Source organism: Haliaeetus albicilla, chromosome 6 (assembly GCF_947461875.1).
Source record: "Haliaeetus albicilla chromosome 6, bHalAlb1.1, whole genome shotgun sequence".
In the NCBI taxonomy this organism is placed as follows: domain Eukaryota; kingdom Metazoa; phylum Chordata; class Aves; order Accipitriformes; family Accipitridae; genus Haliaeetus; species Haliaeetus albicilla.
The window spans coordinates 1,117,527-1,143,653 of NC_091488.1; the positions used below are offsets into that span (position 1 = coordinate 1,117,527).

Consider the following 26,127-nt stretch of genomic DNA (forward strand, 5'->3'; position numbering starts at 1 on the left):
GATTACATTACACCACACTCAGTTCACTTGGTGCCCTAGAAATAGAGTACTGAATGTCAGAGCATCTTACAATTGCTGTATCTGTCATCCATTGTCGTGGCACTGGAATCCAAGCAGACAAGCAAGAAAGTAAACAAAGCAAAGGAAACAGTACAGAGGTCCCCAAACAAGGGAAATTTTAGAACAAAACATGATTTTGCTGGGGCTTTGTTTTCTGATTCATCAGATGATTATTCTTCTGATGCACTTCTTTTTTACAATTGAAAAAAAGAAGCAGAACCACCTCTTGTCATCAGTTAAACTGCTTAAGCTACATCAAGTCTAAGAAAAAATGCTTTGAATACTTAAGGAATAGTCACATTTGTTTTAATTAAAACCTCTTTTATTTTTTCAAAATAACTGTTATTTCTGAAATATTTAATAAAAGAAATTACTGGTGCTTTACTTAATTACATCAAAAAGTATTTGAAAATCATGTTCAGAGAAGACCTAGAAAATCACTTACCGGGACAGACAACAAATCATTTATGTAGTTCTGAAACTTCATGGCAAAATAAAGACAAAATGGCAAGCCTGTACTACCTTTGGCATACCACTGTGAAGGATTACATACAGCAGAAAAGGGAGGGAGAAAGCAAGGCCGGGATGATTTAATCAATGTATGTTGACATTCCTTGATGGCTCAGAGTTTGTTACTCCTTCACATTTTATTTGATAACAACAACTGAATGTCTAATTTGTTTTCAGGAAAAAGTTCTTTAAAAGAAAAAGGGAGAATGAATAAGAAGCAAAGGTCAGAGTAGTAAGTTCTTTGGTATGTTTTCCAGGTGTGGATTTTTTTTAGGAGAAAGCACTAGGTGCTGCAATTAAACTTATATTATTGTTTTTATCTTGTATTAATCAAATTTTATCTATTTAATATGTTATCCACAATTACTTATTATTTTAATGATCATTTAGCACGATTTCTTACTTAGCCATTCAAAAGCTAGGAAATCTTAAAATTTAGGGTTTCATACAGACCCTCACTTCTGCTGTGTTATAACTACATGTGAGTCTATCATGTTTTACATGTAATCTTGTTATACTTCTCAGTACAATGGCATTCAGCTGGTTCTGTCACTGAGGTGTAAAATGACAATATGTTGTCATTTTGAAGTAGTTATTCAAGATAGAGTTCATTTCACTTAAACATCAGCTATGAACCAGATGTGCACATATGGGCCAGTGGCTGCAGGCTTCCCTTCTGTTAATGGAGGTAAACAGCCCTTTTAGCATGTAATTCATCTGGACTTCTTTGGAATAAGAAAGGTCACATCCTAATAATGACTTCTAGTCTACACACTGTGAAGAAACCTTGAGTACTAGCAACACCACAGACATCTAAATTCAGTCAATGGAATCCCATGATACTTGCTATTTTTAAATATTGTAGTTGTGTAGTCCATGCGTATTATCTGCCTGGACAGCAGCCAGCTAATCTACCTATAGGTCTGTCTTTATCTATCTATCTCTCTCTCTATCTCCATATGTATCTATCTATCTCTAGGTCCGTCAATAAATCTATAAACCCAGCTATCTAATCAATAAATACTGGTGTTACAGCAGTACAATGCTGTCTTTATGCAAGTCCAGTATGACCTTTTCTACTTTCCATGGCCAATTCACAGCAATTTTCATTAAAACACACAAATAAAAAAGTTGCTGGTCCTGGCTCCTGAAGATTGAAACTGTGACCTAAGTGCATGCTAAAAACTGAGATTAAAAAGAATTTACTGTTCATCCTTTTTAAAAAAGATTAACTTGGATAAGTAACTGATTAAAAGACAGGAAACAAAAGGCAGGATTTCGTCATGATGACCAGTGGAGTCCCTCAGGGATCTAGATCAAGGCTCTTGTTTTCCACATGTTCACAGATGATCCAGAAAAGGGGAAAGACAGAAACTCAGTTCAGATAGAAGTAAAATGACACATTTGAAGGAAAACTGCTATCTTGAGACAGAAATGATGGGCTTTGAAACACACAGCTGTTAATACTTTGAAAAGCAATAAAGAGCGATGGAAAGCACTATTGAAATGCTGTATAAATCCACCCAACACCTAGATCATTGTGTGCGGCTCTCACCTCCTTTCCCCCTCACACATAACCCACCTCAGTCCCTAAAGGAACTGGAAAAGACAGAAAGCCACCAAGAATGATCAAACCTATGGAACAGATTCCTCCTTCTGGAAAAAAAGATTCACAGGGGTGATTTAATGGAAGTCTATAAAAATCAGGTGGGGCACTGAGAAGGTAGCTAGGGAGGATTCACTCATTACCTCTACCAGTACTAAAAATTAAGGGCTATCAGAAGAAATTAGCAGGTACCACATTCAAAACAAAGGGAGGTAACTCCTTCCCACAGTGTGTGACCCAGCTGAGTGGAACTCTTTCACAGGAGTTACAGACGTAACATGTTACTTGCAATGAAAATGTGACCACTCGAGTTGATGAGGAGAAAAAAAATCCATTAGGGTTATTAAACACAAAGTTCAAAATGACTAGAGGCCGTGAAGACTCACTGCAAGAATTTCTCTGTATGCTTACTCTGTTCTCCCATTCTTCCCCAGGCTTTCAGTATTGACCTCTGTTTGGAGGCACGATACCAGCCCAGGCACCGTTCTGATCTGAACTACAGATGTCTCAGGATCTTCCAATTTCCTGAAAATATCATTCCTTAACATATGGAAGTGAAATATTGAATGCAATACATTTCGGAAAGTAAATCTAAATAAAGCAAGGTGACAAAAAACCAAAGTGATAACACAAGGGAAACTTCAAAGGATTACTCCAAATCCTCTCTCCCCCCAAACGTTATCAAAGAAACTAAGTTTTTCAGTTAAAAGGAAAGCAAAACTATAGGGAGAACAAAGATATAAGAGAAAATAATTAGAAAAGTCTTCAAAATTATAAAGCAGTAACTTTTGGTTTCTTACAGGTTCATTTAAATCCTCTGATTTGTAGGCCACTACAGAAATTTTCAATGGAGTAATTTCTGAGCCAAAAAATGCTTTATGGCATATGCAAGTCTGCTTTCCTGGGCCATCTTTTGTAGTTATCACAGAAGCAGAGAAACCCACTATGAGTCTAAAAGATTATAAAAAGCAAACACTGTATTGACAGTCAGCTATTGCATGAAAAAGACAAACCCACCGTACAGAAATACATATTTGCATTTCCTCTTTAGCCATCTCAGACTTTCTCTGAGCTGTAAGGTGCACTACATCTACCTCATCTACTGCAACACTATCGGTGAAGCGCTCATAACAACTTACCAACCCCCTGAATAAATTTGATTCTGTCAAGCAGTCTGAAAAGGCTTTTAACTATCTCCGACTTTCCCTGAGAAAGTGCTATAGATTTAAGACGTCTTCAGACGCACAATATTTCAATATTTCAGTGTATGAATACATACTGCTTCCTCAGTAATGATATTAATGTTTATGCTGAGCTGTAACTGTTTATATCCTCCACATTCATGTAATTTATATTTTTGCATTAATAGTAGAGTCTCAAACCTTCATAGTGGGGAAGACATCTAATTAGAGAGACTGTTTCACAGATTCCTAACTTCCCGTTTACAACTACAAAACATGTCCTCAGCGATTTCGGAACCGCTTAAATGGAAAATTACTTTAGTTCTTGCTTCCAGCTGTTGAGCTCCATTACGAAACGACCTGAGCCAGTACCAAATGTCCCATCCAGCTATCCATGCACTAAAACTACCAGGTGTTTAGCAGACCACCAGCAGTCTACAAACCACAGATGAAGAATATCTTCATTAGCATTATGCAAGTCACCAGAGAAATATGCGCTATCTCAAATAACATTCAAAGAAATAAGTAGGTAAAATATGCAATGCAAAATTTTTTTTTAACTTCTTGGATGGAAAAGGGAGTAGAAACAAAAACATGAGTACGAACAGGAAAACATAATTTCCATTAAAACTCTGGGTAGCTTGGAGAGCAGGAGAGTGCACCCTTTGCTTTTACATCACTCTTCTCCACAGTTAAACCTGTTCTACCGGCAGGCGAGTTCAAACTCTAAAGCTGTTGTAACTTCATATTTTGACAAGTTCTTAAAATTTCAAATTATGGGCAGGGAAGACAGTAGAGCGGCTTCTTTCTACCGGTATGCTTGATGTGCTGGACAGGAGAGAAACCCATGTGTCTTAACTCACACACCTTATAACATTCATATTTCTGTAAAATTTGGAATCCTGACATTTGATGCTGTCAGGCTATTTCAAACCATTAATGAACTAAAAATCTGCCTTCCTAAAAGGTTAATGGTGAGAAAGTCAATGTAAGAGTTTAGATTAGGCAGATGCTGCTGAAACAAATGGAGCAAGACATGGTAGAATCACTGATGAGTAAAAATGCTTTAGCAAATTAAATAAAAAAAGCAGATACAGAATGAATCCCACACAGCACGCTCCCAACTGCCTCCTCTCAAAGCACTGAAAGCATGTGCATCAAAATGAGCTGTATGAACAAGCTCATTTTCTTTCTTCCTCAAGCTGCGGATTTGCAGTGCTAGAATATGCTTTTGTAGTGAAAGTTAAGTATTTTGGGGAGCAGATAAGTCTTCTTTTTTCACTGCTTTATTTAGTCTTCATTTTTGCCTTTTACTGACTGCGGCTTACACAAATGTAAAGGATCATGTCCCCTTGCAATCCTAACCAGGAATTTTACCGTTTGCAGATTGCAATTCACAGTTAATTTCTATCTCCTCTAGGAAGAATCCTTTAGGCAGACTGCACTGAGTGAACGAAATTCCTTCCTACTCTCCCAGGAGAACTGTGCCTGTCTAGATTGCAGCTGGTAACTAGCATGATTCAGATTGTACCATCCAGCTTAGACACTGCTGTTATGAAACCTCCCTCTTTTACAAAAATTAATGAACCTTACAACTGCTACATGGATCTCCACTTCCTTGTGCAGCAGTAAGGAAAGCCTAGTAGCAACTTTCACCTCTCAAAAAAAAATAAAATAAAAAAAAAAAAAATTCTAGGAAAACATTAAGCAGGGAATGGCTCTTCCTTAATATCTTCCTTTTTTAAAGTGGCAACAATACTTCCTTGGTCTTTTGTGAAAGTTACGATGCTGACAAGTAGCTGTTTAATTATATTTTTCAAATTCAATAATTAAAAAAAAAGACCAAACCCGTACTGTCATGCAGGTAGTCCCAGACTTAGTGCTGACAGCAAATATTTCTTTCATTTTGGCATTTTATTTCTTCTCTTCTCCTCAGATTGTCTTTAATTTTAATTTTTTAGTGTTATTTTTTTCCCACGTTGCCTCACTGAAATCAGGACAGAAGTTACTGAGGCAAAACAGGGAGATATTTTAAACTCTTACAGAGAAAACCGCAGAGCAACAAGTGACAACGCAAAATGCATTAGCATCTCCATCCAGTTCTCTTTCAACTGACTGGAATTTCATCTCTTCTCCTTTGAATGAAGCTCCCAAACTGGAAACACAAACAGAGAATGACTAACGTCAAGTGTTTCAGCTTTTCTTTTCAGCAAGTGCTTTAGGCACAGAGACTGCTGCAGCAGCCGCTGCCGGCCGTACGTACGGCGGGAGGGCTGCCGCTCTTTGGGTGGCCAGTGCGTGGCAAGTGGCCCAGCGCCCAGCAGAAAGCAGGCACCAGCAGCCCCCACTTGGCTACCAATCGCTGCAGCTCCCCAGGAGCTGAGTCCTCTCTCCCCCTCCTTGGTTTTTATTGGGAAGTTTTTAGGAAGCACTTGGTCAACTAACTGTAGTAATATAAGCTCATGCCCGTAGTATCTAAGAACTACCTTAGAACAGAAAACGCCACTGACCTCCTATAGAAACAAATGCAACAAGGAGTTAAAAAGGCATTTTAGAAATTGGCCTACAGACTTTTTAGCCCGCCGAGTGCCTGGCTGGTCTATGATCCTTTTGCACTACTCCTTTCCTCCTTCCTCTTTTCTTTTTTTTAAGGCAGAAAAAAAGAAAGACACATGGCACATCCCAAGAGAAGCAGCAACTCGGAAAACTTGTAGCTTCATTTCTGCACACAGCTTACTGACTTTAGCTGCGAAAAGCCAAAGTTGAGAGAAATTTACATTTTTCTACTGAAAGTCCCCAACATATCTGCAAATCATTACACAGTTTACTTGGTGTCTCTCCATTCAGCTTTCTATAAAATTTTACAAGCACCAGTTGACTCCAGTTTTCCTTGCTGTTTCTTGAAGGAAAGGATAATTTCCATCTAGATTTTATTATCCCAATATAATTTTCTCCAAAAATTATTCGTATCAGTTTTCCTCATTTGTACAAAAGACTCCAAATGTCACCTCTCTCAGAAGAGGAATTAGTAAAGCTCCTCCTCTTTTCTCTGCCAAAAAGAAGAAGTGCAGTTTTATTAATGCATTTGGGAAGGAAAAGAAGGGGGATGAATTTTTGTTTACTAAGCAAACATTTGAAAGAGCAACACTTCCTAAAGGCTGTGCAGCTAGTCTTGTCTAACTGTAAAGTTACATTATTCTTTAGAATAAGAAAACTGAAACCAAATCATATAGAAATAAAAAACATCTGTGCAAGTTTAATGGCCAAACACTGTGAAAGGAAAAAAACTTAAGCTAAACAGAGCCAGGACAGAATATGCTTTCACACAAAAGTAACCCCCTGTTCTAATACGGTCCTCTATAGCAGAAACGGACTTCGGGATCCCCAGCACCTTTTTCCTTTCTTTTCTTTTTCCCTACCCGGCATCTACAAAGTGTGCAGAAGAACCAAAGAACCCTGCAGTCGAATCCTGTGCTCTGCAGAATACATATTACGATACAGTTTTAAACAGCCACAGAAAAGAACCCCAACTAATCGTAAAAGAAATACCTCCTCTCCCATTGTGAAGCCAAGCTGCCTTTCAGCAGCTCCAAGTGTCCAAGAAGAGCCCTGGAGTCCTGCCCCTTCCTTGCATGAGCTCAGCTCGGCGAGAGCGGGAGCCCAGCCCTGACACTGACTCACGCTCCGGGCCATCCCGGGGAAACAAAGGTTCCACTTGTTTATTTCACAGGAAATCTGGAGCTTTTCCTACCTCTGCTCACTTGCAGCGAGAAGTTTCCTCTCCTTTCCCAAGCCAGCCTAGTCTCTCCTGGCTTCTTGAGACCGACAGCTAGGAAAGGCAATGTGAGTGAGGATGTACAGACTTTTTGTGAACAGCCCAGACAGAAAGTCTTGCAAAGAACTCTACAGGAAAATGAGCTTATGACAAATTCTGAGTGTACTGGTCTCTCTGTTAAAAAAAAAAAAAAAAAAAAAGCTGAAATTTCATGTCACCTATGTCTTTGTTTCAGCTTTTGTTTTTTAAAGAAAGATGATCAAGAAACTTCAGATGATGCGCTCTTCCATGAAAATCTTATAAATTCTTAATACTGCCTCCTCACAAACATTCAACTTTAAAGCGACTGAAAAAAGGGCAGGGGAGGGAAACACACCAAGGGCTTCTCAGATAATTTGGAAGAAATTAAAGATTTATATTTAAGCAAGCCACAAGACACGATACACTCTCACTCCCATTTGACCGTATATACTGTTCAGTAAGCATTCACACGCGAACACATCTACTACGGACATACTCAGGCACACTCAACGCATTCCCTATAGGCGCACAGCCCATTCTCTACAGAGGCATTCTCATGGGAGTGCCAACACAATTATGGGACAAGAAAAAAGTCTCTGAACTCATACATTAAAAAGATAGAAGCAAAAAAATCGGTTCTCTCTGTTTTAAGAACCACTGTAAGGAAGGACATGACAAACTTTGTAGATTTTAAAGGGGAGAACAATAAATTGTTCAACATGGTTCCTACAAAAAAGAACAAGAAAAAGGTTATTTTGCAGAGCCAGGATATTACAATATATTTTCTGCTACAACAGTGGAATATGAGAGGATACACAATCTTCTTTATTGGATGCTTTTCTAAAAACCAGCCTTCCCCTGGGGATTGTTCATATATATTTGGTCCTAATCCAGTTGAGAGGCTTGGATTAGATGGTCTCTGAGATGCCCTTTGGCCTTATACTGAAAGCAAATCACAACTGATCTGAGTAGGACTATCACTGCAAGTATAGATCTCCAGAAAAAGTATCAGGATATTTTAAAAAAGGAAAAGAGCACAAGATGATGGCTCCCAGAAAAGGCAACATCTCTTGCAGCAACACTCCCCGCGCCTGCACCATGCTGCAGAACAGGTTCAGGAGGGATTCAGAGCAAAGTCTGAAGGCATACTGAGCCTGCAATCTCCTTCCTCAAGATTTCTGTTTTCCAATCACAAATTATTTTAAAGTTATATTACAATACATCATTAATTTCCATTCCAGAAAAGACTCAATTACTGGTATTTGTTTTAAGAGAGAAGAATTATCTGTGACACATTTATAATTCATACAATTTATGAGTATATAAAAGTATAAGTACTACAATCAGGCATGACTTTTAAAAATAATCCTCAACTAGGAAAAATTTTAAAAAGGAAACAATTTCGGAAAAAAATCCACAGACTAATGAAGCTACATTGACAGCAAAAGATGAGTGTATAAATTTTACTTCACAGGTTATATTCAGTTTGGTTTACATTCATCAGTCTTTTTGAAGTTATTTGTGTAATTTCCAAAGTCAGGCAGGGTATTTTATTTTTTTGCATAACTGTATTTATTCTTTTAATTTTCAAAGTTTGCGTGTGCTAAGAATATCAAATGTCATTCCATTAGAATTTTTATAATCTTTTCAAAGTTTAAAAAACTTAACAATTCAGATGTAGCAGTTAAAAATCAGTTATATTATAAAAAAATCCAAGTGGGGCAAGAAAAAAGATCATTTTACTTAGAAACACTAAGACTTTATAAAACTGTTTATTCCTAAATCCTTGATTACACTCATTTAAATCTTTTTATATAAATTAGATTTTACTTAGGTAGAATTTACTGCTATTAGTAGACATACTAGATCATATTCATTCATGATCCAGTTCTCTTGAAGTTCATCAGACAGCAAAAAAAGCTAGCTTGCATGTCAGTACTGTGAGCCTTCCGAAGCATTTTCTCTGTACTGATGTTGAAACATGAGACAAATCTTTCCTAGAAATTCAGTTTATGTCTCCATCAGGTATTTCTGGAACTCAGGAAATCAGCTTTATTTTAAACTATTAAAGCACAGCATTTGGGGGTTTTTAACGAGTCTTCTTTTAAAATGCTTGTCAGGGTATAAGCTCGGTAATGGTAGAGACTCAACTGAAATTCAGAGATTTACTGTGATTAGCAAGCTACCGATCATCAGCTGATCCAGAGCAACTTGCAACATTTATTGTCTCCCTATTATGAAATAAAATTGCATTAGCTTAAACCTACACATCCTGTTTTTCAGACTGAAGCATCCTAAGATTTCCTAATCAAAACCAGGACTGAAAAACCAGGAGTATTCCCTCCCAGCAAGCACTCCTCCAGGAGAACCCGTGCTGGCAGAAGCCCAGTGCTGTGCCCCAGGAGAACAGAGCAGATTTTCCACGTTGCTTTTAAGAGTAACTTCTGGTACTATCAATACTTTTTACACTACTCTGCTTAGTAGTTCTTCAAGATGATTTTCCTCATGTTCTTTTTATTTTTAGATGTTCTTCAAGTAGCTTAAGTCAGGAACGGAAGTTGAAAATGTTTTCATGCGTATGCTTGATGTGTTTCTTTCATACGGACAAATCTTTTCTGAATAAAGACCAACAACATACATGTAAAGTCTTGTGGCGTGGACAACAGCTACCTTGCACTTATAGTCCGATAGCTGCTTTAATAAAAACAAACACCTAAAAACATCACAAGCAGCACAAACCACTGTGTGCGTAACCTCCTCCACCAAAAACTGCTGGTGCAGACTGATGTGAAAGCTGACCCACATCACCAGTACCTGGACAACTCTGTTCAGGCAGCCTGAACATTTTACAAACCAAACTGAGAAAACGAGCAAGCACGGATATCTAAGGGGAGAGCAGGGAAGGGCAGGAAGCATACAGGAGATCAGGAGTCACTCTTCACTCATGCAGCACAGTTCAGTGACTCAGCAGAGACTCATTGCCAGCCAAGGTTATCGAATTTCTTCCTCTCTTTAAACTTAATTTTGCATTTCCCGTTCTATTCCCTTGGTACCATGTCCTGCTTTGAGCCAGCCTCCCCAAAAGGGGCGTGCTGCTTTTCGACTGTCCCTCATTTCACGAGCCAACCATATTTCCCCTACCCTTCCCTCTTATTCCTGTGAATTAGCTACTCCAGAAAGGGTAACAATCGCCTAAAGAATTTATTTATAATGTCCACACTGCCTCATGAACGTCAGCCACCATTTGCAAACGCAGGCTATTTTTTTGCATAATGAAAGAAACACATAAATCCTGTTTCCACACTGAACTCAAGGAACGGGGAGTTACACCGGCGCAGGAACGAGCCCCTGCTGCAGGCGACCTTGCTCTCGCGACAACTGCAGAAGGGGCCAGGGTCCCTCTTCCCCGTAGCCGTCCTCACAAGATGCCACTATAAGGAATGGTTGGGGCAGGGATGCCGGACTACGGCAGACAGCAACTTCAAAGCAAACCACAAATGCTGCTTGAACAGCTAAGTGCTTCCCCCTGTTCCTACGCAGTTCGACACGCTGCCGATGCTTTGCCACGACCGCCGCGCCGTCGCCGACGGCTGTCTCTGAATAAATGAACGCCAGAAACCCGCACTTTCGAGCGCAAAGTGCTACGCACACGTGGTGCTCACACCGCACGCCCTCTGCCTCAGCAGGCGTTTTTAATAGTGTTTGCATTCAGTACCAGGTGGGTTTGCTCGCATCCATTTTTTCATTTTCTCAGTATTTTGAACGCTGGCTTCAACATTTCTGTTGGGGAGCAAGCGCCTCCAAAGGCATCGGAGGGGACAGGTACGTAGCAGCGAGCCATGCCGTAGGGAGGCAACGGCAGCACGCGCGCAGCACCCACGGCCGGCGCTGGCGTCGCACCATGGGTGCCGCTGGGCAGTGCTGGCAGAGCTCCTTTTAAATGGCAACTGAAAATTAAGGGGGAAAAACGTTTTCTGCAAGCAACCAGGCAGGAACTGACAGAGCAGGGGTGGGAAAGGCGTGACTGCCAGCGCAACAGGTCCCGAGCTCACCGGCTCAAAACAGAAACTCAGACCCTGCAAGCGCTCAGTCTCAGAGTTTACAAATCTCTGTCTTATTGCAACGGACAGGTGGACTTCATAATTGACATGAGCTCCTAGCCCTTATAGCTCTTGTGTCTACTTCCATTATTTCTTCTCTATTTTTCTTCTCCCACACATACTGAATATATACAGAAATAAAAATTTCTGTATAAATTCAGTGTTTTGCAGTGAGAAGGATCCCTAAACACCAGTTAACTAGATCTTACAAGTTGCTGGATCTAGAGCCACGACAGCCTCCCCTTTATATTAAATCATTACAGTGGCTGCAATATTCCCCAGGTTGAGTATAAAATTTACATTAAGTTCTGGCACACACTAATGTGACCTCACCAAAGGCTGTTAATGAAATGTAGCTCTGCTCAAATTCACCACTGCTAGCCATCTATGAAAGCCTTGCCTGCAGAAAACTACAAATATATCTCAAATGGAAAACGTTAAAAATACCCTCAATAGTCTCTTCTGAAGTAAGGGCAGTTTTCAGAAAGATAAAAATGGCTTTTTAAGACTTTTTATTTTGTATTCACCTATTATGGTCTTCAGCATTTCCAGCTGAAGCCTCAACTCACAGACCAACCCAATACAGTTAACTCAGACTAGAAAATACTGGTTGAATTAATTTTCCTACACTTCTAGAGGTTTATTTTCAGCTACAGGAGAGGAAAAAGTGATAGCTTGTTAGAACAACGGAAGCACATATAGATCATATCAGAAGGAAGTCCAACCTAGAAACAGAAGGTTTAGATAAGCTACTATAAAATGAAAAAGGAAAAAAGAAATAAGCATAAACACCTGTTCAAATGTCTTGAAGCTGCACACGCAGAAGGAGGACATATGACACAGGCATTTCTATTTGACCATAAAACTTGTGCTACATTAACAGTGTTACACTGGATTTTCTCAGGAAACACGACATGCCTAGACACATACTGTATTCCTCCTAAAAATTCACCTGTCAGCAAGCTATGTCTTCAGTCACGTGCAGCATTGTAAATTAGTTCACTTACACCCACTGTTAATGGGAATTTGACAGATCCAAGCCTCAGGAATCTGATTCTAGTTATACATGGCCAGTAGTCGATTCATCAATGCAAACAGGCAAAGAAAAGGACTACAAAGCATAAGTATTTGATTATTTTTTTTTAAAAGCACAGCTCCGATAGCACTGCTCAGATTAAACTCCTAGAATCGCATCATTAATTACCCTAGAATAATCTGCTTCTGTGATTTTTAGAACAAAGAACAGCAAAGCAATGAATTCTCCACACCAATAAAACCAAGGGGGTTTCACGCAATTCCTCAGTTTTTCCTTTAGTTAAAGAGTTTATTGATCACCTTAAAAGACAAGGGCCACTATATCCTACATCATTACCACTGGGCTAACACTTGGAGCACATCGAACTGCCTGGAGATTTACAGGAGAGCCTAATGGCATCTGCTTCTGCTCAACTGGCAGCAATCCCTTCTGCCCTCATACTCCTGCCAATATCTGTGTAAAAGGCCTCTTAACACCCCAATAATTCATATCACCTCTGTGTGAAATACGATCTAAACTTACGATTCATAAAATTGAAAACACATTAGAACACAAAGTGATAACGCCAACAAAATGAGACCCTGTTAATTCTTCTGCAAATGCGACTGACATTTTCCATGGGAAGTATCTCGTTCTGAATAATCACACATTATAAAATCCTCACAGTGATTTGCTGATGCTTTAAAAAAGATCAGTAGTTTTTAGGAAATCTTTTAAATCAAAGAGATAACAGTTTCATTACAGTAATATATAAAATGTTTCATCAATAACTGTATCAAGAAGAAGCAACAGAAAGAGTTTTAGGGTCTCCAAACTTCAGAAAGAATTTAAAAAACAAAAAAAAAAGAAGAGGGAATTGAGGAAAGCATTGTGTCTGCCTCTACAAAAGATTACAAGTTATTGAAAAACTAAGGCTACCTGTAAACAAGCAAGGCACATACCAGGGTAAAGATCTCTTTAAAAACAACATTGCTAGGGAAAAATTTGTACTGATTTGGCACTCTGCATCATACATTGCAACACTTTTGATCCAGTATGCAGAGCTCTCAACCTAAATATGACCTTGCATGGAACAGCAAACTTAATGCAGGATTCTCTTGCTCTCAGCCAGCATTAAATGGCAAAGAACATGGCAATGACGAGGGAAAAATCTCCTGCAGCCAGGAGAGAAGTATTTGGGGAGGTTAATGTTCTGCAGTCGTAACCGAATGTTGTTTCAGTGAATCACATTTTGGTGCTATGAGTAGGCAAAGACCACAGTGCTGAAGCCTCTGAATGGCACTGCTCAAAGGTTAACCATCCTGACCCTATACAGGAAAAATGCAATGACAGCAAAGAAGTGTTGCTTTTAGTTAACTACACACTTGAAACACAAATAATGGATTGTGTTTACAAAAATGAAGCCATTATTTTCCACTAACCGTGCCAACTTTAAGAGAAATCTGAAGACATAGGAAGGAAGGTCTGTGGGTATGAGGGAAAATTTTAGAATTTTCCTGAAAATTCTATATTCAATTTTTGGCTGGGTAACAAACCTATTGACTTACGCTGCACAAATATTTGTTCTTTGTGAAAAACAAAGGTAAGACTTCTCCTTATTATAAAGTGGAGTAAGACTTCCCTTCAGGGAACGAAGGCCACTTCATATGCACTTTGCGAACACTTCACATTAAAACGGGGAGAAAGTGACATTCTGACCAGTGACAGAATTTAGAACTTTAGGATGAAAACTTCTTTAAACCAACACCAAGAGAGAACTAAGAAATGACACGTACCTTATCTACTGGGAGAAAGTCATTTTCAACTTCTATCGACCTTGGTCGTAGCTTTATAGGTTTGTCTTTGAAGATATCTCCAAAGCCAACACCCTTGACCTTTTTGGGTTGGATTGTCGTGCCTCCGTTGGCGCCTTCCGATTTTGTGCTGCAAGAGTCACCACCATCACTCTCAGAGCCTGTAGCATCTTTTAGGCCTGTGAAATGGAAGGATGAAAGAAGGAATCTTAGGTTTGAAGCTCACTATTTTCAAAACAGATTGTGACTGGAAAATGATCCCTACCACCATCCTCTAAAGGAAAACTAAACCACAAGAAACAGGTAGAGAAGATGCTCTCTGTGCCATGCACTCATTTGTGAGTTTCAAAAATCACTCTATTTCATCACATTGGTGTACCAGTTAGAACTTACACCAATGAACAAAACATGCATACTCCAGCACCAAAACTTCATGAATGAAGATGGCCATTCCTTGAGTACCAAGAAAATCCTTCTTCCTCAGACAAAAATTGTTTGGAAGAGAACTCAATAAATGAAAGAGTTAAATTCAGTTGTAGGGCAGCTATTGTACAAAGCCGCTTAAAGCTAACAAGCAATTAGACCAGGCGAGCTGTACCTTAAATCTGTATGACTCATATCAAGCCAATTATGCAATTAGTATCTAAAGCTACATTACCTAACCGGGAAATACAAAGCTGAAAGCTGTTCAAACAAATTTGCAATCAAATAAGCTGCATAATATGTTCCCTGCTGAAAATTAAATCTCTCTGCAGCATAGACAGCCTCATAAGAAAAGCACCCATGCACACTATCCTCTAGGAATATAATAAATCAAAACTGACATTCTGATTTGCATTACTTCTCTCAGTGATTAGGAAAATTTATCTGCACTTATCTGAAAATATCTGCTGTTTGAATAGCAGAGGCCACAGATGCAATATGGTGATGCTTCAGCCACTTTACAGAACGGTGCAGAATCAGGCCAAACAGTCACTAGCAGCAAAAGTGACCCACTGAAGTTTCCTCCAATTGAAACAGTCCCCTGGATCATTTAAATCTTCCTTCCTACAGTACACATTGTCTTCACTATGTTTCCAGGAAAACCACAGCAATTGCTGCTACTACAGCACTCATTCTACCTAAGAATAACAAACTCAGATCCTCACATTCCCCTCACAAGCATTCGTGGTGCCACAGATGTGGATCTTACAAGTCAAAGAAAGAAAAATTTAAAGTAAGCTTATCTTCTTAATTATTTTTATATCAAGGTCCACAAAATGAGTGCAATGGATTTTCATCATAAGATGCTACCTGTACAGAAGAAAGATTCTTCTTTAAAATCTAGACACCTAAAATCAAGTAGAGATTATATACAAATCTCTTTCCCTCCTCCCTTTGGTAAGCAAGTAATGTTACCCCAAAATTATCTGTATTTCTGCCAAAGGAAAGAAATGGCACTAAGATTGGGCAAAGTCTACTGGATCCCTAGAAAAGGGCTGCAAGTTGTGGAACACATGGGAAGTTTTATAAAATCTACAGTTTCTACAATTCTCTGATGTGTATAAGCAACAGAAACAGAATGAAGCAGTGTTCCTGAGCTGAAAGCATCTGAGTATCATTTCCAGCCTACCTACACTAGAACAACTCTTCAAAACCAAATAGAGGAATTACCTAAATAAAAAATATTTTGGTCAATTGAAATCTTTATGAATAAAAATTTTAATATTAACAATCGAATCCTTTGGTTTTGCCTCTCCAGTTCAAGTGATGACTTTGGTTTCAACAAACAGCCTCCATCCAACAACTTTCTGCCATGCTGGCGAGCAGCAACTTGTTTTGGGGGGGACTTCTTGTCTTCCTGGCAATTCGCTGCTCAGCTACATGACTACCCAGTAGAACACAGCATCTTCTTCAAGGGCTACTTTAAGCTTCTCGGGTGAACCACAGAAACCAGTGCAAGTCCCAAGGCCTACAGGCACAACTTGGCAATCCAGGACGCGAGGGGCTCATCTGTTAAATTGGTTTCAACACCAGGGTGCTGCTAGGAAATGAAATCAGGAAGTATGTGTCAGACCAGGATTTTTACCAAAACTGTTAAGCAGAAAGGTCATCATATGCTGCTCTGAGATCTTCTGTATCCAAAACATGAAAGGAGTATAAATGCGGAATTAGATAAAGTACCCAACTGGAAACAAACAAAAAGACTAAAGACTAAGGAAAACGCTTAAGCCCTCTGGCCTCCTCAGAGCCTGTTGCATCTGCCTGTTGAATGTAACGTTTTTGTTTCTTTGAGTGTTCAATTTAGGTAGCGCTGAACAAGTTTTTTGTTCCATAAGCTGTGCAGGATTGGAATTTAAAAGAAAACTAAATAATAATATTACAATTCTTTTCTTAAATATGCAGGGGTCTTGATCTCTACTTGGACGTTTTCAGTTTCCCAATAAGGGCCTGGGGAAAACTTCGAATCTGGTTTCACTCGTTTATTATGGTAGTTAGAACAGTAGTATTGCTGCCATCAGTAAAGTAAATTCTGTGCGCTCCTTCTCTTCCAGAGCTCATGAAAGCATTCACTGCCATCCTGCTCCGGGCTGTGGTTGGAGGGAGGGGAGAGGTTATCCGTAGCACAGCCATTCCACGATGCAGAGGCACTCAAGAGGCAAGGGTAAATTAATTAAGCCAGAGGGGTATAAATCTCCTCAGGCAACACAGCAAAGTCACCACCTCTTTCTTATTGCTACACCTTGTTGTGACTCGGGCAGTAACAGAAGACGCTGTAAGTTCTACTAGCTGGACCTTCCCCAGCTTTGCAAAGTATCAGTCACCAGGACCCTGGCTGAGACAGAGACTAGAACCAACTTTATTTACTACTTATAAATGCAAAGAGAATGCCCACCAATCAACTACACTGAGTTACAAATAATATTTCTGAGTATAAAACATCCACAACTCAAAAGACTCGAACAAATCACAGTGATCATCGCCTCTTTGCTGAACAAAAGATGTTGATACAGGATGGCAAAATTACCCTCTGGCAAAGGTTCCTTCTTTCATCCTTGCCAAAATCTCCTCGAACTGCTCTGTGATGGATGGAAGGAGCAGTGCAGAGATGTCCCTCCACAAGTAACTGGATTCTAACTGATAGAAACCATGACTGCTCTTAGCCACTCCCTGAAATGAACAAAAAAGCTATCTTTAAAATAAATAATTAAAATAGATTTTCTGCATCACTAATTGTGGGAGAAGAGGACCTGGATCTTGGGCAGTGGATGGAAGTAAAATATGGAAGTAATTATAGGAATTACTCAACAGGTCTCACATGGACTTCCAGATCTTTGAAGCCTGCATGAAAGAGATATCAGAAACCTCAAGGGGCTCCAGTAAGAATTAGGCTTTTGTTTCTGGGTCATCACTTGTTTTTCATTATGTTCTTCATCTTTTATGACCATTCTTCTATGACGGGACATCACACCTTGTGTCAGAAACCTCACCTCAGGCTTAAAACAGATTTCCCTAGCATCCCCCATCTGTGCTTGATGATAATCCAAGAGTCATTTCATTCTCTATGCTGCCACAGAGCTTTGTCTCAGTATACAGTCCTCATAACAAAGCAACATAGGACATAGCAGCATTTTTTTTTAAATTTTTTTTTTTTAAATGAAGACAGAATGGACTGAAGTGATGCCTGTCCAAACTAAACTGCATTTGAGTGGCTGGATACAGAGGCCAGCCTTACAAAGCTCCTTCAAAGTTAAAAGAATTCTTCCCGATCAACCGGAAAATGACAATATTGACACAAACGACACAAACTGAGAAGCCCTCTGGACTTGAATAAATAAATAAGCAAGAATAAAAGCCCTGGCTTTTCCAAGAACTAGCCTGCTCTTGTTCTTATCACTTCATGGCTGAGGGCAAGAGGCAAAGGTGACAAAAGAGGAAGACTATATGCAGCGGAAACTGAGAACAAATTAGATAAAATTAAGATCTGCAGTAACATTAAGAAACAATAATGCAGTGCTCAAGTACAAAACAGTCCTGCAGAAAATAATCTCACATGCTCTTACTCTTAAAGACGTGCTAAGGACACTCTCTCTTACCTTCCTCCCAAGGCACATGAGATACACACCTGTGCTTTGTACAGATAAAGAACCTGCAAGCAAGGATTTGCAACACTATGTCTACCCTTGCCTGACAAATTCTCTGCTCTCATTTATTTTTTCATTGGGTTGTTCCCTCATCTCTCTCTCTCTCTGTATCTCGCTCTCTATGTCAGCATATCTATGTCAGCAATTCTCTCGGAGCAATCCTGCCAAGTGCAGCTGCACTGGCCTCCCCAGCCCTGCCTACACAAGGAAGGGATGGCTGATGGCTGAGGTGATCTCTCCTCTTAAAGCGGAAAAACATCCCCCTTCCAAATACCTGGCTTTTGGTTTTTTTCCTTCAGCTTTTCATGGCCTTTTTTGCCACTACTGCAAACAGCTTAGTAGGAGAACAGAGCTGCGTGGATCGTTTCCCCAAAAAACCGATGTAGCCCATGAATACAGCTGGGAACTAAGCAGGAACCTGAGTGACCTAGACTGTCAGATTATGAACTTTAAACATGACATTTTCTTCAAGAAGAGCTACAGCTAGCAGGGAGGTCAGGTTGCTAAATGGGCATTGCATTAAAAACTGGAGAGCATTTCAGGTGGCACGGTCACCTGCTGCTGCCGACCAATACACCCACGCAGTCTGGCACGGCTGTGCTAGAGCGATGCGCTTGAGCACTAAGGTAAGGCCAGCAGCTCAGCAAACTGCTGTCCTCTGAAACACCGAGCACATCTTGCTCTTCTTTAACTCTAGTTATTAAATACTTCAAATATTGCCAGGATAGGATAAAAGCTACAGCAGTCAGACCTCTCGCTATTTTATTTTTTTTTAACTTTTTATCAGCAACTTTTCTAGAATCTCTGTCAGCACTTGGACGGCTGACAAGCCAAGAATGTAACATCAACAAGGTGCTCACTAACGTGTCTACTACCACACCAGTCCTAATAGCAGGAAAATTTTTCAGATCTCTCAAATTTCTCAAGAAGGAGATAAGTCTTTTGGGGTGTCACTTCCCACTTCTGGCTCTATAAGCACAGACACTTTATTCTTTTACCTAGATTTATTGTTGCTGAATCATCATCGCCACAAGGTAGAGCTCAAATCTGAGTGTTGGGTGTGCTTTTATAGTAAGGTCCATAAAGTCTGAACGTGAGCAGCATCAGCAGCAATAAGGTAAAATTCCCAGTAGCCACCCATTCCCAACTTTTGGCTGGGACAAGATATGGGACTACTGACATACAGCTATTTAAAAACACTCAGAGCTGTAAGATTCTCTGTTGCTTCGTGCTCCTTACAAATGCAAGATAATTTAGTATTCATGAAGATTAAATTCTCACAACACTGTCTGGAGGAATTTCGCACTTCAGACACTTTTTTTTCTCTATGGGTACGTAAGAGAGATTAGTTTTCTCAAGACATTTCAAACACACCACACTCCTGCTATGCCAGTTACAGGTCTTTTGAGAGCAACATTCTGAAATGTACCAAAACAGATTAGCTCAAATAGGGATTAAAAAGAGACCACAACATGGGACTTAATTCACCAACGGCCCCAGAGCTGCGCTGGCATCAAACCAAGATTCTAAAGCAGAAAGATATTTAGGGTTGATAAAGGGCTGTGTAAACTAAAGCTGTTAAAACAAAAATAAACAGCTGCGATAAAATTAACTCCATTCAAAGCAGGAAATGAATTGTTTCTAAATAGCTTAAAATGGCAGGAAAAAAGGGGAATACATTGTGAGTTTTACAGAGCTTTCTATTTTGAGCTGTTATTTAGCAATTTAATTTTTGTTCTTTATTCTGGATTGTTCTCTCCTCAGACAATTTACGGCACTGGGCAAAAGACGGACCACTCTGACGACGTATAAGCCAATGATGCTCTGGCCCTCTAAGCGCTTCTCAGGCTCAGCGCTCTGTTCAGCGATGTAAAGGTCAGCTGTTCAGAGGCACACACACCTGAGATGATGCAAAGGATCTCCTGATTTGGTCTGGCAGCAAAGAGAAACACTGTCAGCTGTGTTTAACAGAACAAAGAACTGTGTAAATGGAGCTTATTGGGACTTATGCCTTTTATGGAAGGGCAGGAAAGCAAGGGGAAATATGTCCTTTCCTTCCATTTAGAGAATGACAGCGTGGAACGCCCGAGTGACCAATCTGAATGACAAAGAAGGTGAAGTTATACATGGCAATTGCAGTAGATGAGACAGGAACTGTCCTTCTTCCTTTTCCTCATGTACTGGTGAAGACAGAACAAATACCCACAGCCTATGAGGTATTTATCTTGAGCTTGCTTTCTATCAAAGTCCTGTATTTTGTTGACGCCATCCCCAACAACATTCCACAGTGTCATCAAAAAATCAAAACCAGAAAAGGAAGTTGGATTTTAAATATTACCGTAGAACAAAGCCATGTTGATTCTTCACAGTTTAAAGGTTAATACTCTCACACTTTCAAAAAACAAATTTATGCTTCTTTACCAAGAGTGGTTACACATGTACAAATGGCTGAGGCAGACTGTCTCCATATTAGTCATTATTTGCTATTCTCAGTTATATTCCTTGAAGAAATGTAACCACGTAATCTAAACATTTTGTCATTTCCTTTCAGCATGTTCATTTTCCTTAGCACAACAGTTCTTGCCACATAAGAAACAGCCCCAAGATTTTTACACTTGCACAAGAAATCATGCAGGGAAAAGGGGAGCGGTGTCCAGCACCACGTAGCAGCATGCATTAAGGGCAATGCAGTGCAAGCATCCTCTGCAGCATGAACACAGAGCCATCAATACCGAAGTTGGTGGCTTCACCTCATGCCCAGCCATTTCCCCGAGTACTGTAAGAGCGAATAGAAACAATCATTTATTCAGGAGCTCTATAACCGTACCATCGCCGTCTTCATTTTGGAACTTCTTTTTCACCACCCTTGTTCTCACCAAGTACAGGAACACATTATTACATGTGAAAGGACGGGTAAGCAACCACAGCCAAAAGGATTCTTTACCTGCCACTCATCAAAAACTGGTCTTTTGTGACACCCATGGAAAACCGCTTGGTAGTGGGGAGTCCAAATCAACGGAAGGATTTAACAAGTTTCACCCCAGTCAACATAATTCTTCCACCCACCACCCCAATCCCTTGCCATCTGTACATTAATTCTCCAGAAAACAGGATGCCATTTTTCATCATAAAAATTTCCCTCACCCAATTTTAGCATTGTTCTTTCTCAGATGTTATTTTTCATTGTAGCAGCTGTGTATTTAATAAATGTTCTTCTCTGTAAGCAAGTTATAAGAAGTTGAGGTGAAATAAAAAATTATAACTGTCCTCTCTTCAGAACTGCTAAAATCCACATTTGGGTTTCTCATTCAACTTCACTCACATTCAGACACCCTTAAATAGGGATAATAACATCATAAATACATCAACCATATTGATTTCTTGGAACTCTGACCAGCCATAGTTCCTCAAGGATTAGGGGAGGGGAAAAAAAAAAAAAAAAAAAGAAGAAAAAAAAGCAGTCAAACAATAGAAAACACAATTAAGGTTACTCACGAATATTTATGTTTCAACGATCCTGTCTCATCTTCTTCCATTAAATCTAATATCTATTACTGACAGCATTGTGGATCCATATATAAGGAAAGAGAGGCAAATATCTGTCAAATCAAGCATTGTATCTGCCCTGTTCCTCAGTTATAGCATCTTCGAAGAAAAAGAAAGTGAACGAAGAAAGAGAAATTAAACCAGTAAAAATAAAAAAAATTAGAAATCCAAGAGGCGTTTTTCGTGGAGGTGCAGGGAAGTTGCAGGATGAAAGAAAAGAGGGCTGTGATCAACAAAACAAGTAAGTAATTTTTTTATTGCTGTGTGTCTCTCTTCACGCAGCATATGCAGTTGCAAAGATTTTCTGGCAGCAGGTTGATGAGCAGAATGCCAAAGGAGTTGGAATTATCACTGAGCAGAGCCTGGCATACCTAATGACCAAAAAAGCCACGTCAGCATATGGAGGCAAGGCCTGGTGTTTATGCAGGAGACGATCTTGCATGTTTCAGTGGAAGGTATCTCTAGAAGCTGCTACACACTAATTCAACAGCATTTAGCTATTACAGGCCTTGGTTAAGTAAGGACATTTCTTTTAAACACAGCAGTTGCAAAATGGCTTTCAAAATAAAAGGATTTAGCACTAAGCATATGTTTGTAAACTGAAGCAAGCTTAGAGCTTTTACAAGTTGAGCAACGCTTCATGCAGTGCGATACAGGTGAACCCCAAGCACCCTTCGGGCGTAACCGATCTAAAGGTATGAATGGACTCAAGCTTAACTGACGGAGAAATCAGAAAGCTGAAAACAGAACAGCTGTGGGTTGTTGTAAACAGAGATCCCTAAACAAAAACAGTTCTGTGGAATGCCTCCAAATGATTTTCATTTGAGACATAAGCACATGGGTATTTGTCTAAAAATAAGGATGACAGGTCAGACATGAACTGGAAGGAGCTGGGCACACCTTCAGTGGGTCTGCGCAGGAGGAACAGGAGGACGCAGAAAGGGAGCTGCCAACGCCGACAGATGTAGCAGGAAGACTGAGAAACCCTCCTTTTTGTATGTTAGTTTAGGAGATAACATTGCTGACAGTATCAACAATGCCAACCCTCATTTTGTTTAAACCTTCCCAGATGACCTGATTTTGCATACCACCCACTTCAGTCCCAGTTCCAACCCAGTAAGCAATGAATTGTCCACAAACGTAGCTGGACATCTGGTCTTCTGAGATGCGGTTTTAAAGAGAAAACAAAATACCTCTGCAACATGAAAAAATACCTAAGTGTCAGCCAAATGCCAAGAGAGGTAGTATTAAACAAGACATCTTTTGTCAGCTTTAAAAACAAAGGTTAGATGGGTGTTTGCCCAGAGCAACACGAGACAATCTACTGTGGGTTCAGCTGTCTTCTTGCAGCTGATTATCAAGCATACCTGTAGAAACCCATCCAGTCCCACACTCTGTGAAATCACTTCAATTAAATTTATTTTCTGTGACATGGCACAACCATGGGCAAGTATTATTGACAAGGAGAACTAAATGAAGAGCTCTAGCACAACCAGAAAGGTGACTGAATTCGTCCTGACTTCACTTAGGCTGACCCCAAATGACTCGAGAAAAGGGGAAGGGCTGTTGGACTGTTAATGAAAAATTGGCTGGGCATGGAGAGCAGGTTTCTGGAAAGCTTTGAAAGGTAATGTTTGGGCAACACTGCCCAGAAAGACTGATGTTGTGCAATTAAAGGCTCCAAAGACAGACCTTGCATCTGTCCCTAGATTTGAAGCTAGATCTTAAAATCAGAAGTCAAGCATACCGGAGATTTAGTTCATAATTCCTTATTATACTTATCAGATAGGTGGACTTGAGGACACAATGGTCTAAGAACTCTGCAAGAAGCATGCAATTTCAGTGATGCATAAGCAGTCATGAAGACTCTAAGGTGAGAAGCAGCAGAAAAATGTGAAGACCACCAGCCACATGGTCTGCTCCAGCCAGAGCAAGAGCTTGGTTGGAAGCTTGAGAAGAGGTGCAGAAAAGAGATGAATTCTGGTAGACAGGGAGATAATTTTCCATGAGGAAATACTCAGAGCTGCACACATTCACAAAGATTTTTGTTCAAAAAAAGATCAGGTTTTGTTTAAAAAAGGAAGGTGTAAGTGCAAGTTATCAGAACAGAAGACTAGAACTTCGAGTGCTTCATCCTTTGCTGTGAACATGCATAAAACAGAAATCCTCAGAGGTAGGAGAGCAAACACCCCCACCCAGAAGGACAAAGAAGGGCAGCACAGCTTGGATCTTCTCAAGAGAAAGCTGTCTGGGACAAAAGCAGATGCCGAAGTTAGCACAACATCCTGCTCACCGGAGGACAGGACTGAACACTTTGTACTTAGTCACACTGAATGTGACTCAGTAGGATCTCTTTCTGCTACATTTCTTGATGAGGAAGCAGGTGGAAGGACAGATTTCTGTCTTCCTTGCTTCCTCTCTCTTGCATCTGATGTAACCAACCCCTTTTCTTCTGTATTAGCAGGGTAGTAAAAGCATATGAAAAGCAGCATGTTCCCTGCTTCCAAAACGCAGAAGGCAAAAGCCTGGACATGAAATGAAAGTAGCGTTGTCTCTTTTACCCTCCTTGGCAGAAAAAAACATATCAGCCAAAATGCTGTGAGTAATAGCTGTCAAAGACAGAATGCCAAATGAAGAGCATGCAGTAAATAAGAAAAAACCCAAGCAAACAACAAAACCCCAAACAAACCCAAACCCACAATGTTCTTTAGGAAAAGCAAAGCATATTTTATGAATTCAGCAATCACAATGGGAACTTTCTTTTTAGAGCAGAAGGACTTTTAATTCAAAGGTTTGTGGTTATTATGAACAGTCTTCATGTTTCAGGTGGCAAAAACGATGGGACTAAATGGTCTTCATTTCAATCCATAGCTGAGACCCAAACCTCCGATGCAATTCACGATTTATTGTGGACTCGCACACATACATTATATGGACATATAACATACACATGCACAGAAGGAACGAGTGCATTCTCATTGCATTAACGCTAGGCAAGTTCATCAGCAGCAAACTGACTTTAGCTTACAGACAGATATATGCATGTAGAGTAGCCGTAAGTGAGTAGCAGTGGCACATTTTACAAGTGTAGATAAATCAAACAAGTACAGAGGACTAAAGCTATTGCTTGTTGATTTTGAAACACACTCACTGTTATAGCGTCTGTAGCTGTCAATCTTTGCCGGTGCCACTCTGTACAGAATTGTCCCTTCAAAGGCAGATTTTCCTGACAGCAGGCAAGAGAAGGAAAGACGAAAAAAAAAGAGAAGGGGCAGGGTGGGGGTGAAGAGATCGAATGATGGTAAAAAGAAGGGAAAGGAAGAGGTTTTAATCTGTATTTTCAGTCACTAACATTTTTAAAGCCTCATTAGCAAAACAACGAGAATATTAACAAAAGTATCTGATTGTACATGAAGTTAAAATATTCTTACTGCATGTATGTCAGATAAAAGAATCTCATGATTTTGCTAAAGCTGTTTTTTACAATGTCCAACAGAATGCATTTTTCTTAGGTTTTGTCTGTTGTCCATCAAGTTGTGAGACTTGGAAATGAAATTATTTGTCTGTCTTATTCAGCCTCCTCATGGAGTGCAGGGGAAGCCTGAAAAAAATTATTACTGCAATGATGTACTCACAGTGGCTCAACACTCCTGATGCAGATGTAGTGCACTCGAATAAGCACAGCTGACATCCAAACAGGGCAATGAAATACTCACATTTCTTTAATATACACCAGGATCCTGTGAGCATCAGAAATACTGCATCTTTCCAAGATGACTATTAGAAATGTTTTGGACATGGGAACTGGTCTTAAACAATGCTTAGTTGAAGGGATAGGACACTAAAACCTGAATAAATCACTTTTTCAGCCAATGGCTTAATCAGGTGTTTGACTTGGCACATATTAACAAAAACAAAATACTAAAATTAAAAAAGAAAACAACAAACCCACAAAAACCCCAAACAAATTCCACTTCCATCTTTGATCTTTAAGATAACATTTTTATTATCAAACCAATTAATTTCTTGGGTGTTTTTCTTTGATAGCAAGGTAACTCATGCTCTGACATTTCTGATATGAAATTCAAGTGAAGGTAAAGGCATGAGCAGCTGAGGTGTTTTGTGTATTGTTGGTTTTTTTTTTTTTTTAAATCCAAGGTACCCAGGCAAGCCCAAGAACATACCAATGTCACCTTGTTGCCAATCTCACCCGGGTATACCACCATAAAAATTAATGTCTTCAGTAAAATTTTATAGCAAAATAGCCAGTACACGTGAATCGTCCCAAAAGAGCATCACACCCCTTTTGGTACCAAAAATGTATTTTTTTTTTCCCCTGCACATCATTCTGTTGGACTTTCAGCAAATAAAAAGC

General features: G+C 39.8%; 1 protein-coding gene across 6 annotated transcripts in view; it reads right to left on the minus strand.

The window, feature by feature from the left end:
• Window positions 1–26,127, minus strand: part of SH3KBP1 (SH3 domain containing kinase binding protein 1) — a 219,591-nt gene that overhangs the window by 71,926 nt on the left and 121,538 nt on the right. For 4 of the 6 annotated variants that reach the window (XM_069784796.1, XM_069784794.1, XM_069784797.1 and 1 more), the window contains 2 exons: window positions 24,904–24,978; window positions 14,065–14,261 (listed from right to left, as the gene is read on the minus strand). In XM_069784796.1, the coding sequence (XP_069640897.1) occupies window positions 14,065–14,261; window positions 24,904–24,978 (272 nt within the window). Of the gene's footprint in view, window positions 1–6,906; window positions 7,066–14,064; window positions 14,262–24,903; window positions 24,979–26,127 lie in introns of those variants that run through there. The other 2 variants (XM_069784795.1, XM_069784799.1) reach the window with 2 other exon arrangements.